The 23087-nt window shown below is 34.2% G+C and overlaps 1 protein-coding gene across 1 annotated transcript; it reads right to left on the bottom strand.

Moving 5' to 3' along the window:
- Positions 1–18738: 18738 nt before the first annotated feature.
- LOC108463625 (dof zinc finger protein DOF2.4-like) lies at positions 18739–20334 on the bottom strand. The gene is made up of 2 exons (XM_017763540.2): positions 20230–20334; positions 18739–20048 (listed from the first exon to the last, which is right to left on the bottom strand). Exons 1-2 carry the CDS (start codon positions 20278–20280, stop codon positions 19134–19136), a joined length of 966 nt encoding a protein of 321 aa, XP_017619029.1. The 5' UTR covers positions 20281–20334; the 3' UTR covers positions 18739–19133.
- Between the last annotated feature and the right edge of the window lie 2753 nt (positions 20335–23087).

Here is a 23087-nt window from a genome sequence, read left to right as displayed (position 1 = left end):
TTGGTATGCCATATCCGTGAACACCTTAACCCAGAACCGGTTTGGACTATCTGGTCGAGAGATAAGTAGTTCTTACCGACTCAATATGTCAGTGGAAGATTAGAATAACCTTCTGGGGTATTGACTAGTTGATTGAACAACAAAACCTAAGACGATAGCTGGTTATAATCACTGAAGCAAGCTAATCACTTATGACCAGATTTGATGCATTTTACTCTTTGATTTCTCGTGTTTTATTTACCTTCTTTTATTATTATTTTTAGGATAATGTACCCGAAACCTCTCTTTGATCCTTCTTACTATAATTCATTTAAAGTACTATTTAGATCTATTTATAATTAGGTTAGAATTAATTTAGTGCTTGGCTTTCTTGGGTACGATCCTCGGTATACTTACCTACTCTATTGTAACTATATTACAACCTAACCCGTATACTTGTGGATACCTCTTTTCACACCTTTTGTGCATGATTTCTATTTTAGACTTTGGTACGTTTGGAGGCGGTCAATAGACCTCCCTGGATTATACCATGTAGGCAATATGGCAAACCCCCCTAGATTATGCAATGGTTGTGGACTTGCTTTCATTCATATGTCTCAAAGCTTTAGGCTCTGCAAAGTCTTATACTACCCTTAAAAGGCTTTCATATCCATTTGCACATATTCTCCGTGCAGACCAATCAAACCTCCTGAAAGTCGAATACCATTAAAACTCATTCTCCTTACAATCCACTCGAACATCCTTAAACTCAAATAACACATGGCACAGAATGCACAATGTGACATACCACCCTCCATTATCCACCAATACGTTCCTCTACACTTCGCATATCAATAATATATATGCATTTTATACACAAGCACTCAACCAATACTACTGTTAATACTCGATGCACATTACGCCAAAAATTTCATCTACACCACATGGTTAAACTTACAACCAGTCATAGATTTGCATATCAACACAAAACATGTATCACGATACATCAACATTCAGTTGTAGAATAACTCATCGTTTGCACAACATTCAACCATAAAACAACTTATCATTTTCACAAAATTCAGCCATAGAACAACTTATCATTTGCACAACATTCAATCATAGAATAACTCATCATTTGCACAACACTAAGTTAAACATACCCAGCACACGATGCTGAAAATAAATGAATAACCATTTAAGACTTGTAACATCCCGGTTTAGACCCTAGTAGGAATAGTGGTTTCGTGACCACAAATCTGAGTTAGAAAAATATTTTTAATTTTTTTTGTGCCTATAATATGTGAATTGATATTTTTGAAAGTTTCATGTGAAAACTTGATTGTTTGTGTGCTTAATTTAGAAAAAGGACCTAATAGCGTAAAATGTAAAAGTGGCTTGCTATTTGTTAAAAGTTCCCAATTACTATGTCTTTTTAAAGGAGAGGTCCTTATCATGTTATTAGACCATTGAATTTATGAATGGACATATATGCCAAGGGTTAGTGGATTTTAAATGATAATAATAAGGCTATTTTGGTAAAATATGTATTAATGTTATTTGATTAATAAAACAAAGCATGAAATTAGTTCATTATTACTTCATTTTGCCGAAATTTGAAAGAAAAAGAAAAGGAAAGATCAAGCTAGTGTTCAACTAAGGAAATTGATGATTTAGGTATGTGTTTTGATCTGTTTTTGATAATTTCTACGTTTTTGTAATCGTTGCTTAGTAATCTTTCAAGCCCATGCCTCAATTTTTGAATTTGATTATGATTTTAAGATGTGCCATTGTTGATAATGTGATTTTTATGAAGTTTGATGATAGAAAATGAAAGATAAGCGTTAGATTAAGATTACTATGTTATGTATTGGGATTTTTGATGAATTTGAGTATTTTGGAATAAATTGTGAAAATGAGAAATTGAGGGTTTAAAATGTGAAATAAATGAAACATGTGGGCTTATATGAACTAGATGAAAATTTGACTAGGCATGTATGAAAGGAAATTATGCATATTTTGTAATTTTATGAAATAGGGACTAAAATCTTATAATGTGAAAATGTGAGGACTAATTTGTAAAATGCCCTAAACATGTGTATATGGATTGAATTGAATGATTTTTTTTGAATAAAAGAGTTAAATTTGAATGTTTATAGATCAAGAACTAAAGAAAACGAAATTAGATTGGGGAAAGTCGAAAGTCATTGAATAGCCGTTTGTTTCCATTCATTTCTGTACGAGGTAAGTCGATATACAAATAAATGTGTTTGAATTGATTTATTCATGTTTATATGATATTGAATTGTCATGAATGGTTATAAAAGTTGAATATGTGAAATTGAGAAAGTTTCAATAATGTGATGACGTCTGAAAGCCCTGTACGAACCATAGGAATAGTTAGGATACATATGTCATGACTAGGAATTCCAATATGTGATTCCAAGTAAGGCCACGTCCGGGACGTTGGCATCGACTTGAGATTCATGTGTAAGACCATGTCTGGGACATCAGCATCGTAACTGATTTCGTGTAGACCCTATCTAGGACAGTGGCATCGATATTTGATTACATGTAAGACCACGTCTGGGATGTTAGCATTGTACGAGCTTTTTGAGTTATTCGGATATCCTATTTAATTCCGTACAGTTCAACGGGCATTCTGAGAAATACGTGATTGAATGAATGAATAACCAATTCAGGTACGTGGAGATGTGTTCAACATTTGTTAATGAGAAGTAAGTATATGTGCAAGTGATGATATGTGATATAAGTATGATAAAATATGTTATATGTGCAAATGAATTGGGAATATGTGAATTGTATATGAACTATATGATTTGTGATAGTATTTGGCTATGGAGTATATGTATTTTATGATGCTTATATGCTTATAAATTTATTTGTATATGGCTTACTAAGCTTTTGAAAGCTTACTTTGTGTGTATTTACATTGTGTTATAGATATTGAAGCTACTGGAAGCTCGAGGATCATTGAGGATCATCACCACACTATCAAATATTTCTTTCGTATCTTTTGAAAATGTATATATAATCGTATGACATGTATAGGCTAGAATTAATGTGGTATTTTTTGAGATGTGTATATCATGCCATGAGAAATGGCTTGATTATGGTTGAATTTATTGTTTGATTTTGGTATATGATATGTGATGCAAAAATGGTAAATTTGGTGTATATATATGGCCTAGTGAAATGGTCTTTTTGGTAAGTTAGTTTTGTGGTTGAAATGGTTATAAATGTGATATGAATTATGTGTTCAAGATATGAATTAGTTACATGGAATTAGTATGTTTGAGTTGGAATTATGTATGGAAATGATAAATGATATTGAAGTATGAATGATGCTTATTTTGGAAATGTTTTGGTTGCATTTTGGGCTATGAAATGTGGTCTTAAAAGCTTATGTATATAGGGTGGCAAAATGGCTTTTCAAGTAGCCTATTTTTGTCCACACGGAAGAGACACGGGCGTATGTCTTAGCCGTGTGTGACACACGGTCATGTTACAAGGCCATGTGTCCCTTGGGGTAGTCCTAAAATTTTAAGTCAGTCTCGAGCAAGGCCTAGACACACGGGCGTGCCTGGTGGCCGTGTGAGGCACACAGACTTGGCACATGGGCATATGTAGCCATTTCGAAGGGAACATGGGGTAGACACACAGGCGTGTGGTCGGCCGTGTGACCCAAGTCAATTTCGACCACAGCCAAGACACACGGGCCTGTCTCTGGCCGTATGGTATAAGTCAGTATGTATGCCTTGTTTTCACACGACCTATGCCACGGGCGTGTTTAGTGGCCATGTGAGGCACACGGCCTACTCACACGGGCATGTGACCTGTGATTCCATGAAATTTTTTGAGTGTCTAGAAACTTTTATATGAGATCAGTTTAGTCCTGAACCTTCTCCATTGTATGTTTAAGGTCTCGTTGACCTAAGAAAGGGACTTTATGTTGATATTTGACTATGATATGGCAATGTATGGCTTTTTATTGTGAAATGATTTCGAAATGTTCCGACGTGTCTGGTAATGCCTCCTAACCCTAATCCAGTGACAGATACGGGTTAGGGGTGTTACCAAACTTGAGTTCTAGAACTCACTTGGAAGTTGATACTGAACCCTTATACTTAGCTTTTCTCTTATTTCTTGAACCTCCTTAGTCAACTAAACATAAAAACCATTCTAGAAATCCTACAAAGACAATTCAAAATCATAAGAACCATAAGTTGTTTGCATGTAGAGGCAATTTAATGATTATCCACAACTTTACCCATTACAGAAAAGAATCAATTCATTAACTGAAATCCTTAACTTTCTTCCCTTTTCTTAATTCCACTAATACAAAGAGGTTAGGAAGCTTACCAGCTATGAAATTTTCCAATTTTTGAGACTCAAACTTTAGTCTCTTCCTTCCATGCATAATGATCTTTAATCCTTCTCTCTTCGAGAACAGACTAGAGAAAAAGTTGAAGAAAGAACAGAAAAATGAAAGAATAGTACCGGAGAATAACGTCTCTCTGTTATATAATCCACTCGCACTTCCTTCACCAAAATCAATTTAACAACAAAATATAGATACCCACAATCATCATGTCTCCCACTAAGAAGGTTTCTAGTTCAAAAGTAACTAAAGGTTGAAATCCAATCTTTTATCAATTTGTCCGCAAAATTGCTCTTATTTACATTAGAGCTTACCCAAAAAGAAAGGTTTTCAAATTAATACCCAAAGTTACTATTACAACTTAAGCTTTAATTTTTCTGGGTGTGACAAGTTGTTTAGCCAAAACTTTGTCATGTATAGTGTAACGCCCCGTACCCGAGACCGTTGCCGTAGTCGAACACGAGGTGTTAACAGGCTTAATTCATTTACTTACACAGTTCATTTTAAAATTTCCAGACAAGCTGGCTAACTGCATCACAGTTACTTTAAAAATCATATCTTGAGTTCCAAAACTCAAAAACCAATTCTGTAAATTTCTCCTGAAACTAGACTCATGTGTACATCTACAAATTTTTTTCTAGAATTTTTGGTTGAGCCAATTAGTACAGTTTATTAGTTAAATTCTCCCCTTTTTCAGGGTTTGACTACTCTAACCTTCATGCATTATGACTTAGATATCTCCCTGTACAGAGCTTCAATACTTATGCCGTTTGTTTCTAATGTAACTAGACTCAAAAAGGAATCTATACATATAAAGTAAGACTTCTAATTGTCTCTGGTTAATTTATGGTAAATTTTCAAAATCAGAACAGGGGATCCAGAAAACACTCTGGCCCTATTTCACGAAAACTTAAACATCTCATAAAATACGGCTCATATAGTCATTTCGTTTCTTTCATATGAAAATAGACTCATCAAGATTCGATTACATAATTTATTCACTATTTAATTCCATTCCTACTATTTTTAGTGATTTTTCCAACTTATGTCACTGCTGCTGTCAGCATCTATTTTAAGGTAAATTTTACCTATTTCATAATTTTCCATGAATCAAATAGAAAATTGACATACATTATTATCAAGGGTAATCCCGATTAGCCATGAAGTACGTAGCACCAATAGGGCCATGATTGGCCATTCCAATGGCTAGTCATTACCAAACATTTCCACACCACTTAATAACCATATCACAAGACCATAATGTTATACTTCGAAATATACGAGCCATTTTCGCATGGCTATCTGAATACACATTACCAAAGGGTACTTAATTAACAACAAGGGTCAGCCCTATACATGCCATTTTCAAAATTGAACTAAAAGAGTACCAAAAGTGGCTTAGATAGTGTGGATGACTTGACTTTGACACTTCCGAGTCCGTGGTGACGAACAAAATCTATAAAAGAGAATCAAAGTAATGAGTAAGCATTTTAATGCTTAGTAAGTTCAAGTAATGAAATTATTTACGACTAAAGTATAACGTTCATATGACTAAATGAATAGCTGCATATACGCATATTCCCAAAATCATACTTACTTCACACTTCAACCAAGATACTCATACGAGGATCAAACCGAACTAAAGGCCGGAAGTTGCTAATCAATACAATGAATACTATCTAAAAGGAATTAACTTTTCCGATGCATATCTGAAACATACCTTATCGTTTGGATTTTATGAGCGTATTAATTGAAATTATTACAGCAAGATCGCTCAATTCCAAACCCAAGTACCTTCGGGATTTAGCCGGATATAGCAACTCGCACAAATGCCTTCGGGTCTTAGCCCGGATATAGTCAATAGCACAAAAGCCTTCGGGACTTAGCCCGGATATAGTCACTAGCACAAATGCCTTCGGGACTTAGCCCGGATATCATTCGAATAATCATGCACATATATCAATAAATCATGACACATCCATATTTCATTTTCATTACTAAAGCTCAAACACAAGACACTTATCAAACCTTACCAATTTCGGCTCAATAGCCACATACAAGGAGCATGATTTTGATTGGCTTTATAACATGATCTCTATACACATTCGGCTACCCGTCACAAGTATAACTAATCACCTCAATATATAATTCAAGTAGAATCATTATATCACCGTTTATTTGTTATGCTTATATGTCATGACTTAATCAAATCATAAACTAAGTTCCATTACTCAAAAACTTACCTCAGATATTTGGTACATTTATGAGTGGCTACTCGGTTACTTTCTCTTTTCCTTATCCGAAATTGCCCCCTATGCTCTTGAGCTTAAGTTCAACAAATTTTAACTAGTCATTAATCGACTATTCAAGTATTACTTTCAGAATATAATACATATGGATTCAACTTTCACACATATAGATTATAGTAAGCTTTATAAAAATAAATAAATAATTCATTAGCAAATTTTCATTAATGTTTACAATATAATTACAATTTCCCTATAAGCTGACTTCCTGAGAAACAGTCACTAAAGTTTTTATAACTGGAGCTACGAAACTCCAAATCAATTGCCATAAATTTTTCTTGACAGAAGACTCATTTATCTATTATTCATAAAATTTTAAAAATTTTTAGTTTAGCCCAACAATACCAGATTTTTCTTAAAGTTCACCTTGTTTCACTGTTTGACTAAACTGACTACTCTTCACTACGAATCAAATTTCTCATTGTACAGAATTCAAAATATGTTCTCGTTTATTTCATTTGAAACTAGACTCATTAAGGAGTCTAAGCATATAAATTTTATCTTAGGGCCATTTTTGTACAATTTATACTGATTTTATAAAAACAGAACAGGGAATCTAGTAGTCATTTTGACTCAGCCCCACAATACTTCAAATATTTCAAGATCAGTAACTCTTTTGTTTTTATAGTTTCTTTTCTAAGAAACTAGACTCTTCAAGCTTTAATGAAATAATTTATTCAGCTTCTAACTCAACTCCTACAATTTATGACGATTTTCCAAAATCACCTTACTGCTGCTGTCCCCAAGCAGATTATTACCAAATCACTCTTTCACACATTCTTTGTATACATTTTATTTAAGCATGTATATCAACAATCGAATTCATCATATAAATATCTATAAATTCACTCAAACAATCTCAATACAACACATGTTGCTCAAACCATTATTCAAGTTCAAAACTCGGCTAATACACATATATACACTAGCAATCAAATACTAACATTTGCATTTCACCTTAATAGCTAGCTTAGCAAACCTTAATTTAACATATAATTGTTCATAACACAATTAAAGCATCCTCTCCATTCCATCAATTCAAAACACATACATTGCCCAATAATATCCAAAATCATATTCGGCCTTAGTACACAACTTGTTAGCCGATTTTTCTCCATTTAGCAACTAATGCACATATGTGCTCATTTGTTAGACTCTACTTCACCTAACTACCATTTTTTTCATCCAAATAACATGAACAACAACCATTTCTTGAACATTTTCTCTTAACCAATTACTCATGTTACCAACAAGATTCAAAATTTGGACATGGGCTAACTAAGGGACATAGTAACTAGCTTAATACATTCAACAATTTCAAAAGCTACCATGAATTACATACCTTATTCAAGGCTAGAAGGAGTGGCCGAATGTTTGTTTCCCCTTCCCCTTTCTTCTTAAAATTTTCGGCCAAAGATGTTAAAAGATGAACACTTTATTTCTTTTCTTTGTTTTATTCACTTAATTAGTTTAACACCCTTTTTCTTTTTTTCTTTTTTTTTTTCATAAATTATGCCATTAATACATTATTTTATTATTATTACCCATCACATATTGCTTATCCTCATTGTCATGGCCGGAAACTACTATCACAGTGGGGAAATTGACATGCAAGTCCACCCTTTTGATTACATACATTATTGAACCACTTCTAGGATTACCTATCCCATTTCACATTTGTCTCACATAAGTCCTATTAAAAAGATTCACATTCAAATGAATAAATTAAAGATTGAAATTTTCACACATGCATGTTCATGCACAATAAACATAGAAAATAACGGTTCTTTATTTTTATAACTCGGTTTTGTGGTCCCGAAACCACTTTCCGACTAGGGTCAATTTAGGGCTGTGACAACTCTCCCCCACTTAAGAAATTTTTGTCCCCAAAAATCTTACCGGTAAATAGATTTGGGTATCGTTCTTTCATAGAGTTCTCGGTTTCCCAAGTAGCTTCTTCGATCCCGTGCTTGTGCCATAACACTTTTACTAAAGGAACCTTTTTATTTCGTAATTCTTTCACTTCACGAGCTAGGATACAAATCGGTTCTTCTTCATAACTCATATCGGATTGAATTTCAACCTCGGAGGGATTAATTATGTGCGAAGGATCAGATCTGTAACGTCGAAGCATCGAAACATGAAAAACATTGTGAATCTTTTCGAGATAAGGGGGTAAAATCAATCTATATGCCACTGGACCAACTCGTTCGGATATTTCATACGGCCCTATGAACCTCGGACTCAGTTTGCCCATACGGCCAAATCTGAGTATCTTTTTGCAAGGTGAAACTTTAAGAAACACTTTGTCTCCCACCTGATACTCAATATCTCTTCGTTTTAAATCCGCGTACGACTTCTAACGATCTGATGCTGCCTTCAGACTTTCACGAATTATCTTTACTTTCTGCTCAGCATCTTTAATCAAATCAACTCCGAAAATTTTACTTTCACCGAGCTCGGTCCAAAACAATGGTGTACGGCATTTACGACCGTACAAAGCCTCGTAAGGTGCCATCTTAAGACTTGATTGAAAACTATTGCTGTAAGCAAATTCAATCAAAGGTAAATATCACTCCTATGAACCACTAAACTCAAGGATGCAACATCTCAACATATCCTCGAGTATCTGAATTATCCGGTCGGATTGACCATCAGTTTGTGGATGAAATGCAGTGCTAAAATGCAACTTGGTACCCAAAGCTTCTTGCAATTTCTTCCAAAATCGCGATGTGAATCTCGGATCTCTATCTGACACAATGGAAATAGGTACTCCATGTAACCTTACAACTGAGATACATACATTTCAGCTAGCTTGTCAAGGAATAATCCGTGCGTCTGAGAATAAAATGAGCTGACTTTGTCAGTCTATCAACAACAACCCAAATCGCGTCTTTCTTACTTGCCGACAATGGCAACCCAGGTACAAAATCCATCGTGACTCGATCCCATTTCCATTCAGGTATCATGATCGGCTGAAGTAAACCTGTAGGCACTTGATGTTCCACTTTCACTTGTTGACATATTAAACACTTCAAAACAAAATCGGAAATGTCTCGTTTCATACCATGCCACCAAAACTGACGTCTCAGATCGTTGTACATTTTCGTACTCCCCAGGTGAATCGACATTTGGCTACAATGAGCTTCGTTTAGAATCATCGAAATAAGTTCTGAATTTCTTGGAACACACAAACGACTTCTGAACCTCAAACAATCGTCATCATCAACTTGAAACTCTGATTCCATATTCGAAACACATTCAGCCCGTTTTGCAACCAATTCATCATCGACTTCCTGAGCTTCACGAATTTGATGAATCAACAATGGTTTGGCCTTTAATTCTACTACTAACACATTGTCGGATAGAACAGACAAGTGTACATTCATCGCTCGTAAAGCAAACAGTGATTTACGACTTAAAGCATCCGCAACCACATTAGCCTTTCCCGGGTGATAGTCAATGACAAGCTCATAGTCTTTCAACAACTCGAGCCAACGTCTTTGTCGCAAATTCAAATCTCTTTGAGTCATCAAATATTTGAGACTTTTGTGATCCGAAAATACATGGCACTTCTCACCAAATAAGTAATGTCTCCATATTTTTAAAGCGAATACGATGGCAGCTAATTCGAGATCATGGGTTGGATAATTTTTCTCATGTGGCTTCAATTGCCTCGACGCATACGCTACAACTCGACCTTCTTGCATCAATACACAACCCAACCCAAGTAAGGATGCGTCACTGTAAATGACAAACTCTTTGCCTGATTCAGGCTGCACTAGCACTGGAGCTTCAGTCAAGTAAGTTTTTAGTTGATCGAAACTTTTCTGACATTTTTCTGACCATTCGAACTTAACATCTTTCTGAAGTAGCTTCGTCATTGGTGTGGGTATCATCGAGAAACCCTTTACAAACCGTCTGTAGTAACCGGCAAGTTCCAAAAAGCTCCGAACCTCAGTAATATTTCTCGGGGGCTTCCAATTAAGTATGGCTGAAATTTTGCTCGGATCAACTCGAATACCCGATGCAGATACCACATGACCCAAGAAGCTCACCTCTCTTAACCAAAACTCACACTTACTGAACTTAGCATATAACTGCTTATCCAATAAAATCTGCAACACTAACCCCAGGTGTTCAGCATGATCGGTTTCATTTCTCGAATAGACCAAAATATCATCTATAAACACAACTATAAACCGATCCAAAAACGGTCTGAAGATCCGATTCATCAAATCCATAAATACCGCAGGGGCATTAGTGAGCCCAAACGGCATCACTAAGAACTCGTAGTGACCGTATCTCGCTCGAAAGCGGTTTGGGTATATCCGAATCTTGAATTCAGAATCGATAATAGCCCGATCTCAAATCTATCTTTGAAAACACCGAGGCTCCCTTTAGTTGATCAAACAAATCATCAATACGCTGATAACGGATATTTATTCTTTATTGTCACTTTATTCAGCTGACGATAGTCGATGCACAACCTCATGGTTCCGTCCTTCTTTTTCACAAACAATACTGGTGCACCCCAAGGTGAGAAACTTGGTCGAGCGAAACCTCTATCCGTCAACTCTTGCAACTGAGCTTTCAATTCCTTTAATTCCGTTGGTGCCATACGATACGGAGCTATCAAAATCGGTGTAGTCCCAGGTACAAGTTCGATGCCAAACTCTACCTCCCGAATAGGTGGTAACCCTGGTAATTCTTCAGGAAAAACATCCGGATATTCACAAACCACTGGTACTGACTCAAGTTTCTTTCCTGATTCTTCATTATCAAGTACGTATGCAAGATACGCTCCACACCCCTTTCTCACATACTTTTGAGCTAACATCGAGGATATTATTGTTGGCAATCCATCCAAGACAGTAGACTCAACTCGGATTATCTCATTATTTGCACACCTCAAATCAATAGTCTTGCTTTTGCAATTCACAACCGCATCATGCACGGTCAACCAATCCAAACCGAGAATAACATCAAATTCATCAAACGGTAAAAGCATCAAGTCCGCCGGAAAACAGGAACCTCGAATTACTAGGGGACATTTCTTACACACCTTATCAACAAGCACACAATGACCCAAGGGATTCGACACTCTAATAACGAACTCGATGAGACTCAACAGTAAAGTCTTCTTGGATGCTAAAGTCTCACATATATAAGAATGAGTAGAACCAGGGTCAATCAATGCAATCACATTAGTATCAAAAAGAGTGAATATACCGGTAATAACATCAGGCAAAGAAGCATCCTCGCGTGCACGTATAGCATAAGCTCTGGCAGGAGCACGAGCCTCAGATCTGGTGGTAACGTCTCTAGATCCTCTCTGACCGCCACTAGCATTCCCCACATTTTTAGATGGTCTACCTCGAGCAGTAGTAGCACTCAGTTTCCCACTCTGATTTACATTCTGTTCAGACAATCTCGGGCAATCTTTAATAAAGTGGTCAGCTGATCCACACTTATAACAGAAGCGGTCATGGAATCTACAACTCCCCGAATGCCATTTACCACAATACTGGCACTCTGTCCTGTCCCGACGATCATTTCCAACACTGGCAACCGAAGTGACTTGCGTACTCATAGGAGGTCGATCGCGATCTCGTCTAGAAAAGCCCAAAGTGCCTTTAGACCGGCCTAAATCATCTCTAACTTTCTTCGAAGACTGTTGGAAGGGTTTTCCCGAAGATCTCTTACGAAACTCCTTTGCTCCCATATCAGCTTTTCTTTTTTCCTTACTGAGCTCTTCGGCTTTGCAAGCTCGCTCGACAAGTACCACAAATTCTCGATTTCTAAAATGCCAACATACGCTTTTATATCATCGTTCATCCATCTTGAAACGTTTACATTACGACTTCAAGAAATGCATTCTCGAGCGTCATCGGCTAAGCCTTACAAACTTTCGTTCATAATCGATGAACCGACATGGAACCTTGTTTAAGTTCAAGAAATTCTTTCCGTTTTGATCAATGAATCTCTGGTGATATACTTTTTGAAACTCGGTTTGGAAAAACTCCCAAGTTACTTGCTCTCTGGGCACAACAAAATCAACGTATTCCACCAATAATAGGCGTAATCACGTAGCAAGGAGATAGTACACTTTAGGCATTCATCGGTGTGCAAGATAGTTCATCAAGTACCGAATAGTGTTGTCCAACCAAAATTCAGCTTGCTCGGCATCATCATTGTCTGTAGCCTTAAATTCATAGCCCGTGTTTTCGGATTCTGTCAACTGGGGGCTTATTTAACCTTATCTGGTCGATTACGAGGTATCCCAGTCAGAGATTGTATTGGTCGGGAATGGGGGTTGTGGAACAGCCGTATTAGTTCGAATGTACTGATTGAACCACTTATTCATTACGCTATAAAAAGCTTGTCTAGCTTCATCATTCTGATTACTAGCAATAGGTTGAGAGTCCGCCGGCGCTGTCCCTTGCGCGAGAGTAGGCGCTACACTCTCAACATCATCAGCTACCGCTCGGTTGGGATCGGGATCCATTACTATAAGTAAACACATTTTTAACTGTTAGAAATCACCACACTATCAATAAACACATAATGGCATGTATAGCTAAACCCGAACGTATTACGATAGTCCTAGAATCGACTAAATCGTGGCTATGATACCAATAAAATTGTAACGTCCCGTACCCGAGACCGTTTCCGGAGTCGAACACGAGGTGGTAACGGACTTAATTCATTTACTTAGACAGTTCATTTTAAAATTTTCAGACAAGCTGGCTAACTGCATCACAGTTACTTTAAAAATCATATCTCGAGTTCCAAAACTCGAAAACCAATTCCGTAAATTTTTCCTGAAACTAGACTCATATTTCCATCTACAAATGTTTATTAGTTAAATTCTCCCCTTTTTCAGGGTTCGACTACTCTGACCTTCATGCATTATGACTTAGATATCTCCCTGTATAGAGCTTCAATACTTATGCCGTTTGTTTCTAATGTAACTAGACTCAAAAATGAATCTATACATATAAATAATGACTTCTAATTGTCTCTGGTTAATTTATGGTAAATTTTCAAAACCAGAACAGGGGATCCAGAAAATGCTTTGGCCCTATTTCACGAAACCTTAATCATCTCATAAAATACGGTTCATATGGTAGTTTCATTTCTTTCATATGAAAATAGACTCATCAAGATTCGATTACATAATTTATTCACTATTTAATTCCATTCCTACTATTTTTAGTGATTTTTCCAATTTATGTCACCGTCTTTGTCAAGATCTATTTTAAGGTAAATTTTACCTATTTCATAATTTTCCATGAATCAAATAGCAAATTGACATACATTATTATCAAGGGTAATCCTGATTAGCCATGACGTACGTAGCACCAATAGGGCCATGATTGGCCATTCCAATGGCTAGTCATTACCAAACATTTCCACACCACTTAATAACCATATCACAAGACCATAATGTTATACTTCGAAATATACGAGCCATTTTCGCATGGCTATACGAATACACATTACCAAAGGGTACTTAATTAACAACAAGGGTCAGCCTATACATGCCATTTTCAAAATTCAACTAAAAGAGTACCAAAAAGTGGCTTAGATAGTGTGGATGACTTCGACTTTGACACTTCCGAGTCCGGTAGCTGACGAACAAAATCTATAAAACAGAGAATCAAAGTAACAGAGTAAGCATTTTAATGCTTAGTAAGTTCAAGTAATGAAATTATTTACGACTAAAGTATAACGTTCATATGACTAAATGAATAGCTGCATATACGCATATTCCCAAAATCATACTTACTTCACACTTCAACCAGTATACTCATACACAGGGGATCAAACCGAACTAAAGGCCGGAAGTTGCTAATCAATAGAGCAAATACTATCTAAAAAGGAATTAACTTTTCCGATGCATATACGAAACATACCTTATCGCTTGGATTTTATGAGCGTATTAATTGAAATTGTTACAGCAAGATCGCTCAATTCCAAACCCAAGTACCTTCGGGATTTAGCCGGATATAGCAACTCGCACAAATGCCTTCGGGTCTTAGCCCGGATATAGTCAATAGCACAAAAGCCTTCGGGACTTAGCCCGGATATAGTCACTAACACAAATGCCTTCGGGACTTAGCCCGGATATCATTCGAATAATCATGCACATATATCAATAAATCATGACACATCCATATTTCATTTTCATTACTAAAGCTCAAACACAAGACACTTATCAAACCTTACCAATTTCGGCTCAATAGCCACATACAAGGAGCATGATTTTGATTGGTTTTATAACATGATCTCTATACACATTCGGCTACCCGTCACAAGTATAACTAATCACCTCAATATATAATTCAAGTAGAATCATTATATCACCGTTTATTTGTTATGCTTATATGTCATGACTTAATCAAATCATAAACTAAGTTCCATTACTCAAAGACTTACCTCGGATATTTGGTACAGATTCTTGGAGTGGCTACTCGGTTACTTTCTCTTTTCCCTTATCCAAATTGCCCCCTATGCTCTTGAGCTTAAGTTCAACAAATTTTAACTAGTCATTAATCGACTATTCAAGTATTACTTTCAGAATATAATACATATGGATTCAACTTTCACACATATAGATTATAGTAAGCTTTATAAAATCAATAAATAATTCATTAGCAAATTTTCATTAATGTTTACAATATAATTACAATTTCCTATAAGCTGACTTCCTGAGCAACAGTCACTAAAGTTTTTATAACTGAGCTACGAAACTCCAAATCAATTGCCGTAAATTTTTCTTGATAGAAGACTCATTTATCTATTATTCATAAAATTTTAAAAATTTTTAGTTTAGCCCAACAATACCAGATTTTTCTTAAAGTTCACCTTGTTTCACTGTTTGACTAAACTGACTACTCTTCACTACGAATCAAATTTCTCATTGTACAGAATTCAAAATATGTTCTCGTTTATTTCATTTGAAACTAGACTCATTAAGGAGTCTAAGCATATAAATTTTATCTTAGGGCCATTTTTGTACAATTTATACTGATTTTATAAAAACAGAACAGGGAATCTAGTAGTCATTTTGACTCAGCCCCACAATACTTCAAATATCTCAAGATCGGTAACTCTTTTGTTTTTATAATTTCTTTTCTAAGAAACTAGACTCCTCAAGCTTTAATGAAATAATTTATTCAGCTTCTAACTCAACTCCTACAATTTATGGCGATTTTCTAAAATCACCTTACTGCTGCTGTCCCCAAGCAGATTATTACCAAATCACTCTTTCACACATTCTTTGTATACATTTTATTTAAGCATGTATATCAACAATCGAATTCATCATATAAATATCTATAAATTCACTCAAACAATCTCAATACAACACATGTTGCTCAAACCATTATTCAAGTTCAAAACTCGACTAATACACATATATACACTAGCAATCAAATACTAACATTTGCATTTCACCTTAATAGCTAGCTTAGCAAACCTTAATTTAACATATAATTGTTCATAACACAATTAAAGCATCCTCTCCATTCCATCAATTCAAAACACATACATTGCCCAATAATATCCAAAATCATATTCGGCCTTAGTACACAACTTGTTAGCCGATTTTTCTTCATTTAGCAACTAATGCACATATGTGCTTATTTGTTAGACTCTACTTCACCTAACTACCATTTTTTTCATCCAAATAACATGAACAACAACCATTTCTTGAACATTTTCTCTTAAACTATTACTCATGTTACCAACAAGATTCAAAATTTGGACATGGGCTAACTAAGGGACATAGTAACTAGCTTAATACATTCAACAATTTCAAAAGCTACCATGAATTACATACCTTATTCAAGGCTAGAAGGAGTGGCCGAATGTTTGTTTCCCCTTCCCCTTTCTTCTTAAAATTTTCGGCCAAAGATGTTAAAAGATGAACACTTTATTTCTTTTCTTTGTTTTATTCACTTAATTAGTTTAACACCCTTTTTCTTTTTTTCTTTTTTTTCATAAATTATGCCATTAATACATTATTTTATTATTATTACCCATCACATATTGCTTATCCTCATTGTCATATCCGGCCACTACTATCAAAGTGGGGAAATTGACATGCAAGTCCACCCTTTTGATTACATGCATTATTGAACCACTTCTAGGATTACCTATCCCATTTCACATTTGTCTCACATAAGTCCTATTAAAAAGATTCACATTCAAATGAATAAATTAAAGATTGAAATTTTCACACATGCATGTTCATGCACAATAAACATAGAAAATAACGGTTCTTTATTTTTGTAACTCGGTTTTGTGGTCCCGAAACCACTTTCCGACTAGGGTCAATTTAGGGCTATCACATATAGGGTTTTTATTTTTCTCCATAAGCCCGATGTCGTTTTCTCTACAAGTATTTCCCGCAACATGTTCATCAGGCACAAATGTATTCAATTTGAAGAGGACGACAAAACACTTTGGATATGGGGAGACTTATGATTAACCAAAATTTTAGTTTAATGAGATTTCTCAAGGCTTTATACCCACCTTTTAGGTTGAGAATAATAAAATGAAAGTTTCAAGTGGTAGAAACTGCAATTAAGGCAATGTTTGTTTTATAAAAATAAGTTGCAAAAAATAACTTTTGGCAATTTTATCTTCTTTAATGAATAATTATTTATGGGTTAATAAAAACAAGTTCATTTTTTGGGAAATTATTTTCTGTTTAAAAATGTAAGTTATTTTTAAAAAAGAATTCTTTAAACTTAAGTTTAATGAAACCAAATATTATTATATTATAATAAAATTTTTATTTTAATATTAAAATTGTTAAAATCAAATATTATAATTTTATTATTATTAAACATTCATTTTTTATATTTAATCATGTCTAATTTATTATTACAATTAATATTATTTATTGTTTTAATAATATTATTTAATAACAACAAAGTTTAACATTAATAATAATTATAAATTTCAAGTAATATTCTTAATAATATTTATATTAATAATTTAATAATAAATATATATTACAATTAAATATGTGATAAATGTTTTATGGTATAAAATATGAATATTTTAATAATATAAATGTTAGCATTTGTTTAAACCCTATTTAATTTCTAGCTCCAATGTATCACCCTCTGATCTTATATATATATATATATATATATGGGAGAAATCCACTTAAACCAAAGTTAACTAAAGTAGTTTTACATCATTTCATATATTTTTTATAATTAATAATTTAATAATTCAACCGTAGAATTTATCGCTATAATTGTACTTTCATGCATGCAAATTTTGAAACTGATTTGATATCCCTACCATATCAATTTAAGAAGTCTATATGTTAATATTTATTGAACTATTGAAATTTTTGTACGTAAAACAAAAAGCTTAAAATTTTTAATTTATGTCAAATTTGACATGCATGATTGGTATAAATGGAATATAAAATATGATAGTTAAATCATTAAAATAATAAACATATAAAATATACGGAATAATATAAAACTACTTTAGCTTTACAACGGTTTAAGTAGATCTCTCTTATATATATATAATATAACTTCAAATGAAGTTTTTATTAGATACGGGTTATTATTAAATCTATATAAGATATTATTTATTATAAAATATTATCTTGATCATAAAATAATTATTAATTGTTAAAGAAAAATGCTTCTATAATATTTTGTAACAAATATATTTTATGTGTTTACTTCAGTAAAAACATATTACAAAAAGATGATTTCAACAAAATTTACCAAACAACGAAAATATATTATGCGGAATTATCCCAACACTAAAAAACATCAACTTTTCATAAATTATTTTTCTAAAGCAATCTTCCCCGGAAAAAAGGCAACCTAAATGGAGAAGAAGAAAGTAGGTTTATAAACTTGCAAAACAAATATTACATGATTCTATATGCTGCCTATAGGTTTAGATTGAAGTTTTGAAATTAAATTTTATATATAGACTATAGCTATTGTAAAGTAACATTCACGTGCTTATACACCTTGTAAAAAGATCACAACAGACATTGAATTGCCAAAATAATCATAGGACTTAAAACATACACGTACTGAAGTTATCATCAGTAAATGCAAGCTCTACCGATATACTCACAATGAAAAACATACTCAAGTTACAAAATAATAATAATAATAATGATAATAATAAAGTTAACAAAAAACACATACTCGGACATTGAAATCTACCAATCCTAGTAAAAACGAAAGAAAATCCTACCGGTTCTAGGGTTTTAGTCCATCATGGATTAATCATAGATGACATATGGAGTTGGAAAGTACGTTACTTTGTCTTTCATCACAGTTTTTTTTTTTTTTTTCCTTCTGTTTCTTTAATTAAAGCTAACACTAACAACAGAAAAAGAAGCTTCAACACCCAGTTCTTTGAGCAAAAGATAAAGAAAATAAAATCTATAAAGGATTTTTAGTGGATGAAGAGGTGAAACATGAAAGATCCGTCCATGGAGTTCCACCCCAGTATTGATCATTTCCTGGAACATCCAAAAACGGCCTTGAAAATCTCACTTCTTGCTGATCATTATCTTCCATTTTCACTGAAGCCATTAGGGTTGCCATTGAGCTCGATATCTTAGGCCGAACTCCACAAGCGGATGGTTCAACACCTTGACTTTCAACTTGGTACGAAGCTCCTAGGAAGGCACATTGCGGTGGTTGTTGTAGCCGCCACTGGTCCAAACCCGTCATGGACAAAAGTGAAGTACCAGCGGCTCCAGCCCCACTTAAACCACTTCCTTTTTGATAACTTAAGTTATCATTTGTTCTTCCAACTGAGGCGGGAACTGAACCGTAATTCAACCCAATATCCGTACCGCCACCACATTCATTATGAAGATGCAAAGGAGCGGTGAACCTAAGTGTAGGAACCTGAGGTCCAACTCCAAGACCTAAAATATCACTTCTTCCAAAACTGTTAGAAGAAATAGTAGTATTTGAGGAACCGGATGCTGTTTGCCTGTCGCCTTTGACCGGAGATTTCGGTACACTTCCTTTGCTCCTTTTATTCCTACGGCATCCACCTCCAATAGGAACATTCCTTAGGGCACCCCCTAGAGTCCAATACCTTTTACAAGTTTTGCAGAAGTGACGAGGCTGCGTAAGGCTGTAGTTGTTGAAGTAGCAAAACTTTGTGTTAGTTGATTCACATCTTGGGCACTTTAATGCTACCTCCGGCACTGGTATGTTGGCCAAACGAGCTCGATCTGCCATAGAACCAGGCCGGATCGAGCCTGCTCCATGTGGTGCCAGAAGTGGTGGTGGAGGAAAGTGTTGGACGCTATTACCGGGACCAGCTTGATGATTTGAATGCTGTAAAAATAGAAGAAAGCATGAAGAAAGAGGGAAAAAAAAATCAAATACTTGGTATATTCAACAAGATATAACAAAAGTAACAATAGGAATATTTTATCTTTAGAAAATTTTGCTTTTTCAGTGAACAAATCTTTCAAAACAAATAAATTCAAAGAACCAATGAAAATAAAAACCTTACTTGTTGCCAGTTGGGTGGATCAAGATAAACTGGTATGGAGGTAAAAACCATGGTTCCTTGATCTTTATTTTCCTTTCGTAAAAGCAATTAATAATACAAAGTGACAGTGTTAAAGAGAGAAAGGGAAAGAGAAAAAAAAGCAAAGCAAAGAAAGTGAGATGTGGAACGAGGACGGAAGCAACAAAAAATTAAAAGGAGTCTTAGCTACATTATATATGATAAAATATTTACAATATATAATTAAGTTATTATTGCTCCTTCTCACGCTACTATTTCTGTTTTGTTTCTAGGGGTTACAAAAGGTGATGTTTCTTAACCTTTAACCTTTCTTTATTTTACTAGATTTTTTTTTTCTTAGTGATTCTTTGTACTTAAAGAAAAAAATGAGATAGTGGCTCTCCTCTTGCACTTGCATGTCTGTGAAATGCATGGAAAAATGAAACATTCAAATTCAACTTAATTTCTTTAAAAAAAATTGATTAGCGCAGTTTAATTATCATAATTTTTTTTATTACAAGTTTTGATTATTATTATTTTTACACAATACTTAAAATTACTCGTAACCTCTTCCTAACTCATAAATAGGAGGATAATACACTTTAATGCACTCGAAGCTACGTCCTCATGTATTGATCATAATTCTTATACCAGTCGATTTAATACTCAATCGACAATTATCAAAATTTTAAATACAAAATATATGGAAATTTATTTTTATCCTACAGTATTATATAATTTTATACACATACTATGCATAGACATGTAATTTAATAAAATTATGTCTTTTATAACTTATAATTGAAAACAAAGTAGCATATTATTAACATTATATTATTATTTTGGTATTCACGAACCAACAACTCTGGAATACATTTTATTTACTTGCTGAGAGAAAAAAAACTCTGGAAATCTCATACTAGCAACAATCGGTTTTGGTTTAAAAAAAGAAAAAGAAAAAGAGACATCCCAAAAATTTATTTATAGTGAACAGTGAAAATACTAAAATTGAAAAAAAAAATTACAACAATAATTCGGGCTCAAGCTAATTTTAAGATAAGTGAACCAATAGTTCACAACTTAAGTTTCACTAATAAATAATTCTAATTATGCAATTTATCGCACATGGCCTACAATTAAAGGATTATCTATCAACTATCAATTTTTTATAGGTAAAGATATCAAATTTATTGATTCCACAAAACTCAGTACAAAATCAAAAGCATAATCAAGTACTTAGAAAAAGAAATAGCGACACGCCAAAATAAGAGTACACCCGGGTAGCAAAAAGTCGAGGAAGTAAAAAAGGTTAAGCAAAGTATTGCAATAAGTCTCAATCTCTATTGGCCCCTATTTTGACGAGATTATCAGACTCCATATTAGCAGTGTAGGTTATGTGACGAATAATATTCCAAGAACCCGGATAATCCTTCCTAACGAAACTACTAACGAAATTCCTAATGGCACCCAGTGCTAAGAAGAATTTAGTGCAGCACTTGATACCAATATCACAATTATATTCAATAGCTAGTTTATGTGAAATGTGCCACTTGGAAGCAAAGAATATGACAAACGCTTTCCGAATAGCTAGAACTTTAGCAGAGACCATTAAATTGGTCAAAAAAAATTATTTTTTATTGAATTTATCATTATGTGATTTTATTTTATTTTTTTGTTTTTGTTCAAGTTTGTTTTACATTTTTTTTTTTGCAAAATAATTAAGTACCTTTGTCGACGTACTTAAGTTTTATTGTCAACGTAGTTCGTACTATTGTACTGTCACTTATGACTCATCAAGAATCAGGGCATATTAGAAATTTCAGATCCCATCGTTTGATCAAAAGTGACCTAGCAGTCTAATCTGTCTGAGTGGGCGCAATTCTAAAAGGGTATTGCAATTTTCGAGAAATCTCTAATAAATTTCGGTAAAACCCCGCATGCCCAAGAAAACATTCAAACCCAAAGATTAAGCAGTAGGGGTTATGCCTAGTATATCAAATGCTATAGAACTTCATTGTGACAACAACAAAGCCATTGTACAAGTAAAAGAACCCAGATGATAACATATACTTAGGTGCTTCCATCTTATTCGAGAAAGCATTAATCGATGAGCTATAGAAATATGCAAAGTACCAATAGATGATAACATTGTTGATCCACTGGCGAAGCCTCTGACATGGCAGAAGCATGATCGTCACACCAAGTCACTTGGTATTAGATATATGAGTAGCTGGTCTTAGTTCTAGTGGGAGATTGTTATAGTATGCGAAAAGGCCAAGAATTAGATGATTATAATTACATACTTATTTTACCTTACTTGTTAATATAAGGCATTACCATTATTATTTCAGTTTATATTTCTGTGTATAAATAAGCTTAATTGTAATATACTCCTAAGAAAATATGATTATTCTTAAAAGGTCTTTAGTCAAGTATTCTTGTGGGTTTGATCAACAATAAAGCATCAAGACTAATGTTTAGTTGATTGATGACAAAGTGTTGTCATTGACATACGGATGTCAAAACTAATACATGAGTATGTGTTAGAAAACAACATATTGGACTGACCCGCTACGAGTATGTTTCTTGGATTATTATGTAATAGTCACAACATTACTCAGAGTGATAACTAGTATATGATCCTTAGATTACAGATCATCATTGTCCCAACATCGTGAATTGTATATTTTGACACAGTCAAATGTCTACCATAATAGGTTATAGTATAAAGATTAATGTTGTGTACGTTGCAATCTATGTAGTAGGAGATGATTGATCAAGATAGAATTTATCCTTCATACGTAATGAGAGCAATATCTTAGGCCTCTTGATGAAGTGAGATTAGAAATGCATGGCCATGC

Source organism: Gossypium arboreum, chromosome 13 (assembly GCF_025698485.1).
Source record: "Gossypium arboreum isolate Shixiya-1 chromosome 13, ASM2569848v2, whole genome shotgun sequence".
Taxonomy (NCBI): Eukaryota; Viridiplantae; Streptophyta; class Magnoliopsida; order Malvales; family Malvaceae; genus Gossypium; species Gossypium arboreum.
The sequence above is the reverse complement of the archived record's forward strand: the minus strand, read 5'-3'. Positions and strand labels throughout refer to the sequence as shown.

Bases quoted from the DNA above. Each gene is read 5' to 3' on its own strand.
- LOC108463625 (XM_017763540.2), bottom strand. From the start codon at position 20,280: ATGGTTTTTACCTCCATACCAGTTTATCTTGATCCACCCAACTGGCAA. The intron at 20,049-20,229 runs GTAAGGTTTTTA...CTATTTTTACAG, and splicing joins ATCCACCCAACTGGCAACAA to CATTCAAATCATCAAGCTGG.